This window comes from Dipodomys spectabilis, unplaced genomic scaffold (assembly GCF_019054845.1).
Source record: "Dipodomys spectabilis isolate Male_0828 unplaced genomic scaffold, ASM1905484v1 ptg000714l, whole genome shotgun sequence".
Lineage (NCBI taxonomy): Eukaryota > Metazoa > Chordata > Mammalia > Rodentia > Heteromyidae > Dipodomys > Dipodomys spectabilis.
In genome coordinates, this window is record NW_024871391.1 from 1,660,360 (window position 1) to 1,673,362 (window position 13,003).

General features: G+C 53.4%; 1 protein-coding gene across 1 annotated transcript in view; it reads left to right on the forward strand.

Annotated features, from left to right (window-relative positions):
• Sema6a (semaphorin 6A) overlaps positions 1 to 13,003 on the forward strand; it is a 69,104-nt gene that overhangs the window by 33,455 nt on the left and 22,646 nt on the right. The window contains exons 7-16 of the mRNA XM_042672522.1: positions 621 to 711; positions 2,753 to 2,872; positions 3,308 to 3,396; positions 4,240 to 4,457; positions 6,975 to 7,106; positions 8,296 to 8,451; positions 9,586 to 9,762; positions 10,330 to 10,470; positions 10,554 to 10,634; positions 12,371 to 12,429. Of these exons, the coding sequence (XP_042528456.1) occupies positions 621 to 711; positions 2,753 to 2,872; positions 3,308 to 3,396; positions 4,240 to 4,457; positions 6,975 to 7,106; positions 8,296 to 8,451; positions 9,586 to 9,762; positions 10,330 to 10,470; positions 10,554 to 10,634; positions 12,371 to 12,429 (1,264 nt within the window). The remainder of the gene's footprint in view (positions 1 to 620; positions 712 to 2,752; positions 2,873 to 3,307; positions 3,397 to 4,239; positions 4,458 to 6,974; positions 7,107 to 8,295; positions 8,452 to 9,585; positions 9,763 to 10,329; positions 10,471 to 10,553; positions 10,635 to 12,370; positions 12,430 to 13,003) is intronic.

A 13,003-nucleotide genomic window follows, 5' to 3' on the forward strand; every position in this document is an offset into this window, starting at 1 on the left:
TTCCAGTGGGATTTAACCCCCACAGGTGGGACTGGTCAGGCCAAACCAATCCAGACAGGAAGATGATTTGCTGTAGAATTTGCTGTAGAAGCCGGACGCTGGTGGCTCACGCCTGTCATCCTAGCTACTCAGGAGGCTGAGATCTGAGGATCGCGGTTCAAAGCCAGCCCGGGCAGGAAAGACTGTAAGACTCCTATCTCCAATAAACCACTAGAAAACCGGAAGTGGCGCTGTAGCTCAAATGGTAGAGCACTTGCCTTGAGCTGAAGAGCTGAGGGACAGCACCCAGGCCCAGAGTTCAAGCCCCACGACCAACAAAAAAAAAAAAAAAAAAAAGAATTTGCTGTAGAGATGGGGACGGGTGGGTCCCGGCTGCTGAACTTCCTCAGATCTCAGTGATTATTTTGAGACCGTTTTATCCGAACCCCGACTCTGTTTATACCCTGGCCGAGCCTCAAGCAGATAGGACTGAATTTCCCTTTCATCTCTTGGAGTCTCGGTTTCTCCCCCGACCCTGGGGCTGTTACTTAGACGGGACCCGTGAGGATCGCCGTTTGTAAGCACTCGACAAGGGCCATCCGACGGTGCTGGTTTGCACTCACGTCCCGTTCTCCACACAGATCGACACTCTGGAACCGTCGGGGGATGAGTTCAGTGGGATGGCCAGATGCCCGTATGACGCCAAACACGCCAACATCGCACTGTTTGCAGGTAATCGGCCTGGTTGCCCGGCCTGGGTTTTCCGGAGCGGCGGTTGTGCATGACATCTCTGGTGAACGCTCTGATTAAGTATGCCCTTCCCACGCAACTCACCTCGGAAATGCCACCCCTGCTGGTGAAGGGAAGCCCGTGCCACACTTGGCCCGGCTTCTGTGTCCGGAGGGAAGGGTCAGGGGAACGCAGTGAACAGGCAGCGACCGAATCCACCTCTTCCTCGACAGAGGGAAGAGCGGGAAGCAGGTGGAAGCTTCCCGAAGCAGTGAGGTCCGGGCCTACAGCTCCCGGCACGCATCTTCTCGGATGTGTGACCTGAGGTGACCTGCGTGTGGCTCGCCAGGCTGCGGGTGCGCCACGCACGTGATGCTGTTTGGTAGGGGGACCCACACGTGCCCCCCAACTCTCCCTCCCCTTCCTTCCGCAGCAAAAGATTCATCAAGACAGAGCTTGCACGAAAAACAAATTGCTTTAGGATTTAGCTCGGTCGAGGTGCGCGCCGGCATTTTAAGCAGGACTTCATCCGTGGCCAGCTGTGTGTCTGTGTAGGGGGGTGTGTGTGTGAGCGTGTGGGGTGCGGGCATGATAATGAGTGTCTTCACAAGCCGCTCTTCAGCTGTAATTTCCATTGCAGCCGAGACAAACCTGCCAACCCCGACCCCATGAGCACTTCGGCGCCCAGGGCCCCAGAGCCACCCGTTTGTGGGTCCCCTGTGCTGTGGCAGGATGGAGGGAGAGGAAGGTTTGGGGGAGTTCCACCCCCAGAAGAGAGAGGCTGAGTGTTGCTGGAAGGGAGCCAGGCCGGCGGGAAGGGCAGCCTCCCCGTCACCGGCTCTCGGAGCCAGCGCTGGTTGGGAACTTGGAGGAATTCAGCCGGGGTTTGGTCAAGGAAGCTGTAAACTGACCGGAGGACAGACAAGGTAGGAAAGGGAGAGGGAGCCGCAGTGCTGGGCTCTGGAGCTGGAAGAGTAGAGCCTCTATATCCCATTAAAAAAATTAAAAGTCATGATTCGGCCTGGCGGCTCCCGCCTGTCGTCCCAACTACTCAGGAGGCTGAGGCCTGAAAGATTATGGTTCAAAGCCAGCCTGGGAAGAAAAGTCTGTGCTACTCCCAGGTCCCACTACCCAGCGAAATGCCAGACGGGAGGCGTGACTCAAGTGGTAGAGCACCATTCTTGAGCTAGGAAGCTGAGTGAAAGGGCACGAGACCTGAAGTCAAGCCCCAGTACTGGCAGCAAAAGAAAGAAAAAAAGTTGCGATTTGTTAGGTGCGTGTTTGTCAGTCAAAAGGTGTGTGGCCTGTGGTTCACATCCAACAAGGGGTAACGCGTTTTAATCACGCCGATATTAATAGTAATCATCATCATCGAGAGAGTTCCGAGTTGAATCTGAGAACATGTCAGTTCAGACCCAAAGCAGAGGTGGTGAACACTGCTCAAGTGAGTGTGGATAAAGAGTTTTTAGAAAAAACAACCACCACCACCACCATAACAACACCAACAAAAACCCTGTCAGTTCTTTGTATGGAAGAGCTCAGCGAAAAGGGCTGTTCATAAATCACTTTGACATAAATTTATGGAGACGCATAATCAATAAAAGGGAATCAAGAAATAATATTTTTACCGCGGACATAATGATCCTTTCTAATTACTCTACACAGATTCTGCTGTTCTAGAACATTTGGTTATTTGTTTGCTCATGGCAAGGCGGGGAGGGGTGTTTAAAAAAAAAAGTTGTAGGGACTTTCAGTCTCCCAGCAGTGTAATCCAGCGAAGCAAACGACGCTTCCCATTTATCCTGTTCCCTGAGCCGCCGCCGCTGCCGCCGCCGCCGCTGCTTAGACGGAAAATCAAATGGCCAGGCAATTTAAAAATGAAAGCTGTTTCGCCTCCATGATCCCACATTTAAAATGGCGTGGGGAGGAACAGGGGCTGAACCTTTTCCTGGTGACGCTCGGATTTTGGCCCGTCAGCCATGACCTTCCCGAGGCCCCTGACCTTCTGCGCCCGCCGCCGTTCACCCCTCCTTTCTCTCCCCAGATGGAAAACTGTACTCGGCCACGGTGACGGACTTCCTGGCTATCGATGCGGTCATCTACCGCAGCCTGGGAGACAGCCCCACCCTGAGGACCGTCAAGCACGACTCCAAGTGGTTGAAAGGTGAACCGTCGGAAGGACTGGGGGCGGGTGGAGAGATGGAGGGACTGTAGATTCTCCATTCCCTTCGGCGGTGGTTCCTTCCAGACACAACCACGTCAGCTGCCTCCTGTGGCCCAGTAGACTTAGCTCCCCCCTCCCCCATTTTCTGTGAGCTTCTGGAATCTTTGACTGGATGGGAGGACAGGGGAGAAGCTGTTCAGGGCGACCGGGCAGTGGTACCCATTCCTCTGTAAGGCGGGCCTCCCCTTGTGTGCAAAGGAAAACCACAGGGGTTCTCGAGACCCCCTTTATGGTCCGTTTCTCGTGGACGGCAGAGGTGGTGGCAGGTTCGAGGCGCTGGCGTGCCTGGCGTCCCGTGCGGCGCCCGTCTTCGGAGTGTCGCGTGAGGGTGGGGACCCGACAGTTCCCTCCGTTAAAGCACCCGTGTCTTTACAGAGCCATACTTTGTCCAGGCGGTGGATTACGGGAACTATATCTACTTCTTCTTCAGGGAAATCGCTGTGGAATACAACACCATGGGCAAGGTGAGGCACCTCGGGCCTTGCGGGTCCCTCCGTGACCTTGTCAGCGGGTAATGACCTTGGCAAGAGACCGGTCAGCCTGAGGACGATGTGGCCAACAGCAGTCAGAAGGGAGGGGTCCACGAGACTGTCTGAACCCCATTGCTCTCTTCTTCTGCCCTCATTCACCAAGAGCAGTAGCGAACTGCAGGGAACCCCTCAAGTATCTTTACGAACCGCCAGGTGTCTGTTCATTTCCCACTGCATCCCGAATAATCCTCCAGTGGGGCTTAGGAGTCCCGACAGTTTGTTTGTTTGTTTTCATTCTGTTTGGCGTTCATCGCAAAACAACCACCACAAAGGGCACGGTTGGACGGTTACGGGTTGGTCTCTTCCGGTTCCTGTTCCTGTGATCCTCAGCGATGGGGTCGCGAAGGTGGGAGGGGAGGTAGATGCCGGGGTGGTCGTGCAGGGTGAGAGGAGCTCACGCCGCAAGCCGGAGCCTCAGACCCCAGAGGCAGCCGGGCAGGAAGGCAGCGGTGGCACATACAGAGTGCGCTTTTGTTTGAGGAAAGAAAAAGCGAAGCAGTCTGTATGGAAATGAGTTGATGTGTCTGGGAGCTGATCCCCCGGAAGGATTTATGGCTCCGTATTAAATGCCACAGCCTTATCTTTTAAAACAAGCTGTTCCAACGCGGAGTTTTATACTCTTATTCCCCCCCCCCACCCCACTCTCTTTCTTTCTGGCTGCTGATTTCAGAAATGCAATATGAAATTAAGCACCTTGTGGTCTCCGGGTCTGTTAGCTTCTGGCGGGACAGTGATGGCATCTCGTGGGTTTCTCTCCCTCCCTCCCCCCCACTCCAGGTCGTGTTTCCCAGGGTGGCCCAGGTGTGCAAGAACGACATGGGGGGGTCCCAGCGGGTGCTGGAGAAGCAGTGGACCTCCTTCCTGAAGGCCCGGCTCAACTGCTCTGTGCCCGGCGACTCCCACTTCTATTTCAACATCCTGCAGGCCGTCACCGACGTGATCCGCGTCAACGGCCGGGACGTTGTGCTGGCCACCTTTTCCACGCCTTACAACAGGTAACCGGGAGCCCAACCGTGTCCGCTGGAATCGTGTTTCCCCGGCGCCCTTTCTCCCTTCCTCTTCTAACGCACCGTGTTTGCAACGAATGGAAAACGGCCATTGTGTGTGCAGCTAAGAGGTGCCCTAGTGAACGCTTCGTTTGCCTCAGGGAACGACGAATTTACGGATGCCAGGAAAGTTAGGAGTCTGGGGAAGAGGAGATAATTTATTTTTAAAAACCGTATCTTCTATTTAGATGACTGTACGTAAATACCCTTCGTGTGTTATTACTGCGTTGCATGCGTTTTATATTTGAGAAAATGGAACCAAAAATGATGATGGTAATTCCATTTCTTGCTTCAGGAATTCAATATGGAAGGTGCAGGTTTGGAATGAGGGGGGGGGGAGTTCTCCTATTTCTCCTGTCTACCCAGCATGACACAGCTGATCTTCCCATGACGGGATTGGTACCTTTGCAATGAATACTAAGAATTCATTAGCGTGATACTGCGGGCCTTAGGACCCAGGTACCTCGGTCTACTCTCCCGTGAAGAGATTGGAGCAGACCGGGCGCTGGCGGCTCACGCCTTTCATCCTAGCTACTCAGGAGGCTGAGGATCAAGGATCAAAGCCAGCCTGGGCAGGAAAGTCCATGAGACTCTGATTGCCAATGAATCTCCAAAAAATTGGAAGTGGCGCTGTGGCTCAAGTGGTAGAGCACTCGCCTTGAACTGAAGAGCTGAGGGACAGCGCCCAGGCCCGGAGTTCAAGCCCCATGACCGACAAAAGAGAGAGAGAGAGAGATTGGAGCTGGAGCACCACTGTGTTTGGGAAAGTCCCCCTGAAGTGAGTTCGTTAAGCGAGTTGGTCTGTGGCCCAGAACCCAACTTCAGTGCCTGTGACTTTGGAGTCCTCCATGAAGTACGGATTGTCCCTGCGTCTGTCTGCAGCTAAGACAGTGAAAACGTGTGGCCATCGTAGAACAGAAGGGGAATGAGGCTTGAGGACAGTTCCCTGGCACCGCGCTTGCCGTGAAGCCAGTGCCAATTTCCAGGTCCTAGGGGCCGTGAAATGTAACTACACGCACGCACGGTGTTCTCATTCCTGTGTCGGAATGTTGGAGATTCTGAATGGACTCTCTTCTCGCAATACACCATTTCCCTTCAATGAAACAGCAGCGGCCACGGCTCTGCTTTCTGGTCCCCTGACTGCTGTAGATTAGGGAATGACATCAATACAACACAACGTAGGGAGGAAGGAAGGAAGGAAGGAAAGAGGGAAGGATAGGAGGAAGAGAGGGAAGGAAGAAAGACCTCACAAGTTATTCTATCCTTCGGGAAGAGGTTGAAAAGTAACTGGCTGTCTTTAGTTACTTTGTGAGCACCCTTGATTCCTCAGACCGCATTTATCTAGTTGAATAGATAGAATGTGTCGAAAGCTTCAACAAAATAGGTTAGGATGTGAACTGTGGCACACCAGAGGGACGATGTACAGAGAATTCCACGTCTGGCGTACTCGCTCTGCAAACGAGAAATAGCGTAGACGTCAACATTCCCACAGCCTCCCTCTAAGTAAGCTTTTTAATCCTCTCCCCGGCTCTTGCTTTGCTAGTAATACGCCAATAATTGCATTAGGGAATTAAAAGATGGCATGAACGTCTCCTAATGACTTAAGAAGTAATTCCTTGCAACACTGATGAACTCACTCCCACGCACCACACAGCAAGCAAGCGTCCATCTCTCCCCCGGTTACCCCAACAGTGTGGTACTCCCCTCTTTCCAAGCCTGGTTAGAATGCGTGGCTAGCTGGAGGGTCAGCATAGACATGAACAAACATGGATGCAGATGTAGACAGATGAGTGAATAATTCACGCTTTCTCAACCATTGATTGGGGGAAAAAAAAGTGCCCTAATTGTTATCTAACCCTTTACGGAGTCCTTTCTTTACTACGCATTGGGATTCGAGAGACTTACATCATTGAGCGTTATGCAACTGGACAGGAAGTACATTTAAATATAAAATTCGGAGAGGAGTCACATCAGGGAATTCCTGAACTTTCCATCACCAACACAGTACTTCCTTCAAGATTCAAAGAAGAGACGATGCATTAAAAAAAATAAAAAAGCTGGCCGCCGGTGGCTCACGCCTGTCATCCTAGCTACTCAGGAGGCTGAGATCTGAGGATCACGGTTCAAAGCCAGCCCAGGCAAGAAAGCCCGTGAGACTCTGATCTCCAATAAATCACCAGAAAAACGCAAGTGGCGCTGTGGCTTAAGCGGTAGCGCGCTTGCCTTGAGCTGAAGAGCTGAGGGACAGCGCCCAGGCCCAGAGTTCAAGCCCCGTGACGGACATAAAATAAAATAAAATGGGTTGCCGTTGCTAGCCTATTCTTGAAGGCCCTTAATGCAGATTTGGTGGGGAGAAGCCTCTTCTCCATGCGCTCGGGGTGTGAACTTTGAACTTCCCGACCTCCTGTCCCGGGAGTTTTCTGCGGCTGCCGGTCACTGACGGCCGCCGTGCTGTGTTCTTTGCAGCATTCCCGGCTCGGCGGTCTGCGCCTATGACATGGGGGACATTGCCAACGTGTTCACCGGGAGATTCAAAGAGCAGAAGTCCCCCGACTCCACCTGGACGCCCGTTCCCGATGAGCGAGTCCCCAGACCCAGGTACGTGCTCAGGACACACACCCGTGGGCCTCCGGGGTGGTAAGCTGAGGGCGGTCATCTGCTATGGCCAGTGCCGTTGGTCTAGAGTTGGGGAAACTGAGGCAGGGAGAGGGAAAGGACGCTGGGCACACTCACGCAGCGTGGTGAAATGATTTCTGCCGTGTCTCCCTCCCTCCCATTCTACAAGACACCCAGGTAGCTGCATCCTCACAAGTTTTGAACTTGGACCTTAGGCCAAGACGGCTCTAGAGCTGAATCCAAATCCGCCCATCACCACAGCTAATTACTATTATTTTTCCTGCTACTAGACCTGGAACTCAGGGCTTTATCCTCACCAGGCCCACGTTTGACCACCGAGCCGAAATTTCAGCTCCCTTTGGCATTTGGTTCTTTGGGAGGGAATGCCTCACCTTTTTTTGCCCGACCTTACACCTGGACTGCAATCCACCTTCTTTGGGCTTTCCCAACCTAGCCGGGATTACAGGCATGCGCCGCCTCGGCCAGCATCTTCCGCTATGATAGAGTCCTGCAGACCTTCCCATGAGGACCGGCCTCCGGCTGCAATCCTCCCCCCCTCAGCCTCCTAAGTAGCCAGGATGTAAAGCATGAGCCACCGGTGCTGGGCAGTTCCCACCTTCTGGCTTTGGCAGATGACTCTTCTCCCCAAGCCATGGGGTTTCTCCTGCAGTGCATTTCCACTCTCCTTCCTGTTTGTTCTAAGGAAAATGACCTCTCAGCAGAGAGCCCTCCACATCGCCTGCCTTGCATACCTGCCCCCAAACCACACGAAAGGAAAGACAGCTTTAGAAAGGAACAGTTTGTATATTGGAGCCCCAGGCCGTGCGATGGTTACGCGGTCTTCTTTTTCTACCCTTGGATGACGGTTGATGTCGCAGAGAGACTTGGAGAGCCTCTAGCAGGGCTCTGCGTTTTGTGTCGTTTTGCAGAAGTGGATCTGGCCTGGGCTGAGGGCAAACCTGGCCCGTGGGCTTCTGCGTGGCAGGGGCCAAGGCGGGGCGTGGCCAGAGGAGGTGTCAGCATCCCCCATCCTTCCACTTCCTCTGCCCCGTGGTGGATAAATTCCCCTTTCTGCCAGGGGCTTAGGGAAGCAGTTCATTCAAGAAGATTCTTCCAGAAGGCATGAAATAAACTCCCTCCCTCTTCCTCCTGGTGTTCGTTTCCGTTCCAGGCCGGGTTGCTGTGCCGGTTCCTCGTCCTTAGAAAAATACGCCAGCTCCAGCGAGTTCCCGGATGACACCCTGAACTTCATCAAGACGCACCCGCTGATGGACGAGGCCGTCCCCTCCATCATCCACAGACCCTGGTTCCTGAGAACCATGGTCAGGTGAGTGCCGGAAAGCCAAAGCCGCCATGCGTTTCCCTCCTGTCTCCCGCTGGGCCGGGCCCAGACGCGGCCACCGCACAGGCGGCCAGGCCCAGACCCAGACGCGGCCACCGCACAGGCGGCCAGGCCCGGCGAACCCCGCCCCGACCTGGTGACGAGCCACGTTCCCCTGCGGGAAGAGCGCTGCCGGCTTTCCAAGGCTGCGCTGTGCACAGCCCAGCAATTAGAGGAAAGGAAACCATTCCCTTCCCGGTTAGCTCCTGGCCCCCAGCTCATGTGAATCACGGAGAAGAGGCCGAGCAGGGCCGGTGGGGACCGGGTGGGGGCCTGTCTCTGGTGGCCGCCCCCTTCTTCTGAGGACGGCGTGTGTTCAAACAAAGCCGATGTGTGGCGGGTCCGCGGCACGAAGCGATCATTCCCCGCCATTTCCAATTCCCGGACTTGATTGAAACCTGTGTCCTCCTCTTCCCGGCCTGGTGCTCAGGGCTGGTGAAGATCCCATGCCGGAGTGGGTTCCTGCCACGTTTCCCCTTCAGAGGAAGACAGTGCCTGGGAGGACTGAGTCTTGCCCTGCGCTTGTGGCCTTACCCCCAGCTTGTCCGGCCTTACGTACCCGCAAGACTCAGCCCCACCCACCTGCCAGATTCAGCGCCCTCTGCGCCCCTCTATGTTTGGCTGCTTTTCACCTCTGCAGGGAGAGCACGGGGGGGGGGGGGGGGGGGTGATGAGGCCCTTTGAAGCTACAAAGAATGTTGAATGGGTTTGCTTATGCTCTCAGTCTGGGGAGCAGCCCTGGGGGAGGGATGGCCACCGAGAGTAGTTTCAGATGACCTTGGGTGTGTTTACACGCTGTGGAAATTGGTCCACACACTTACACACACACACACACACATCCTTCTTTCCCCCTCTCGGAGCCGCAGTAACAGGCTGCATCTGGATCTGCATCCAGGGTTGCACAGACTGAAAGTATTCTATTTCCCTGCGCGTATTCTCCTTGAGATTATTACTAGAAAGCGCTGTCACACACAACTGTGTGAAGTGGAAAACGGCCCCCCTGTCATGATAGACCAGCGAGGGCGTTTAAAAAAAGACAAAACCCAAAAGCCAACCAACGAGGTGACCTTGTCATTTTAGATACCGCCTGACCAAAATCGCCGTGGACACGGGCGCCGGGCCTTACCAAAACCACACTGTGATCTTCTTGGGATCCGAGAAAGGAATCATCCTGAAATTCTTGGCTCGGATCGGAAATAGCGGCTTCCTGAATGATAGCCTTTTCCTGGAGGAGATGAGCGTTTACAACCCAGAAAAGTGAGTGCAATCTGCCAAACTTTCTTGGTAATCATTTGTGACACTATTACAGGCCCTGGGCACACAGAGAAAAATCATGGTAGACTTAAGTTATTGTGTGGATTTTAAGTGATTTTTTTTTTCATGCTGTCTGTTAAAGAAAAAAAAATTTAATTTTGTTTTTGGTGCCATTTTGGTGCCTTGAACTCAGGACTTGGGGTGCTGTCCCTGAGCCGCTTTTACTCAAGGCTGGCGCCCTTACCGCTTGAGCCACAACTCCCCTCTGACTCTTCTGGTCATTGATTGGAGGTAAGAGTCTCACAGGCTTTCCTGCCTGGGTTGGCTTTGATCTGTGATACTCGCATCTCAGCCTCCTGAGTAGCTAGGATTTAGAGGCGCGAGTCGGCGCCCGGCTTAATAAAACCTTGTTAACACATCCTACTTGTATTTCCCCCTGGCCGATATGCGCGTGCCTGTGCGTGTCTGTGCCCGTGCGAGCCTGTGCGCGTGCACGCAGATGTGTGCCGCGTCTACGCCCTCCGGAGGAAGCTCGCATTCGCCAGTGGGTCTGTTCCTCTGCCTGTCCAGGTGCAGCTACGAGGGGGTGGAAGACAAGAGGATTATGGGAATGCAGCTGGACCGAGCCAGCAGCGCCCTGTACGTCGCGTTTTCCACCTGCGTGATAAAGGTCCCTCTCGGCCGGTGCGAGCGGCACGGCAAGTGTAAAAAGTACGTATTCGGGGCTCATCAGAAGAGGCAGCGGTTGGGAGGAGGCGCCGGTGGAGGGGCTCACCGGCCTCTTCTCCCTGCAGGACCTGCATCGCCTCCAGGGATCCGTACTGCGGCTGGCTGAAGGAGGCGGGCTCCTGCGGGCAGCTGTCGCCGTTCAGCAGGTATGGGCCATGCGGGGTGGGCGCGGCCTGCGCTGGCCCCGTGCTCACAGACGGCACACCACCCACCCGCCCCGGGCACACCACCCACCTGCCCGGGCTGCGGCCTGGACCTACGCATCGGGAAGCAGCAGCATGGCCGGCTCTCCTCTGCGTTCCTAGCACACCCCTTGTATATTAATTCTAACAGCCTTGCAAAGTGGGGCTGTTGACAATGCTGGAATATTCCAGGCTTCCTCTTGGGAATCTTGGGGATGGAGGAGGAAGGACCTCAATGCACAAGGGAGCTAAGAGGAGGCTTTGTCTTCTTTCTGCGTTCAATGAGGAAGCAAAACTAGCAGGATTATTTATAAACGTGTGTGTGTGTGTGTGTGTGTGTGTGTGTGCGCACACACACGTGCACACTGATACGCTGACAGTCTGGGGTTTTTGCTCAAGGCTGGTTGCTCTACCACACAAACCACGGTTCTCTTCTGGATGTTTTCTGGTGGTTCATTGGAGATCAGAGTCTCACAGACTTTCCTGCCCGGGCTGGCTTCGAATCACGATCCTCACATCTCAGCCTCCTGAGTAGCTAGGATGACAGGCCTGAGCCACCGGCGCCCGGCTTCCCTGAGTTTTTCTTTTGCTCTGCACTTCGTTATCTTTTAAGTCGGCGTAGCAAAGAGTTGCCTTTCCACGCGTCGGTTCAGTGCATCCTGATCACTGTGGCCCTCTTTCCTTTCCTCATTCCCCTCCCAACACAGCCCCTCCTCCCCCCCTCCTTAGTTGCATAGGACGCAACTCTGTTCTCCACACCGGCTCTGTGTCCAGTCATCTCCCCGCCCCCGCACGGGCCTAACACCAGCTTCCTGGCATTCATTTCGCTGGACCGTGCGCTTGTTTTTCTAAGGAATTGCCACTGCTGGAATCCTCCCCTGCCAACACAAATACCAAATTATGTGACGTGAAGTAAGTCAGGCCCAGAGAGACAAAAGACACACACACACACGTTTTTCTCTCCTCTGTGGAAGCTTAGGACGCCTTCTATAAATGTAGAAGGAAATACGCGCAGGGTTGGGTGTGAGTGCACCCGAGTGCATTCACCCGAGTGTGGTATTTCCAGAATGGGATCGTTCTGAGGACGCAAAGGGTGCAAAGCAGCAGCATGTTCTCCCAAAAGGCAAGTCCCTGTGGATCACTGGGGGGTGCCTATTAGTGAAATCGTGCTTGTGAGAGGCGTGAGGATTCCATAGGCCATGGGTGGGCGAGAGGACTGGTAAGATGAAGAGGAACGTGCCAGAGAATTAGGGCTCAGCAGCGGGCAGAAGTGATTTCCGAGGCACGTGCCACCTCCGGCTGCCCCACACATCCACTGCGTAGACATGTTCTTGCTTGGGGAAAAACATAGAAAAGGTTCTGGGAGAGTCCAGGGGGTGAAAGAGGAAGCAGAGAGTCAGAGACTTCCTTTTAGTTCACAGACTTCGCTGCATGTATGAGGAGTGTGTTTAAACATTCGAACTTTTTCAATGTTCAAGAAAGGCTCAGGGAGAACTGGGCGCCGGTGGCTCACGCCTGTCATCCCTGCTACTCAGGAGGCTGAGATCTGAGGATCGCGGTTCAAAGCCAGCCCGGGCAGGAAAGGCATTGAGAGACTTTATTTTCAATGAAGCACCAAAAAGCTCACATGGTAGAACACTCACCTTGAATTAACTTACAGTGTTTATTGGTGTCTTTGTCTTTTTTTTTTTTTTTTGCAGACTGGCTTTTGAGCAGGACATCGAACGCGGCAATACAGATGCTCTGGGAGACTGTCATAGTAAGTCGAGATTTTTAATCTGTGCTGCTTCTGGATAAACATGCTTTTATCAAATAGCCTGGCAGTATTATCTGTCTCTCCCACGTGTGGGTCTGAGTACAGACAACACCAGAACTAGGGGTAGGAATCACGTCCTCTCCGGAAGGCCGCGGTGCCTGAGGATGGATGCCAGCCCTGACAGTGCTCTTGTATTATTCTGACACCTGTTCCATTATTCTAATGCTGTGGCGAATATTAATTATAGCAAAACAGCAAGCTACATCAGCACTTCCATTACATGATGACAGTTCTGCTGGTTTTGGTTGTTTTTTTAATGTGCGGTAACACTGTATTGTAGCCAAATAACAAGAAGATTGATTACCGCGCCCTACTTTTGTTAATTGAGTGTGGGACTGTTTTATTCTCGAACATATCCACTCGTGAATGTAATTATTTTTCCAAATTAGATTTGTGTATATTACCATTTGAGATTGGAAAATAGTTCGGATATAACCCATGAGGACCAAGTGATTCAATAACCTTGTAATAAGTATTACCTGCTCACACTAACCTCAGAGTTAATTTCAAGCATTCG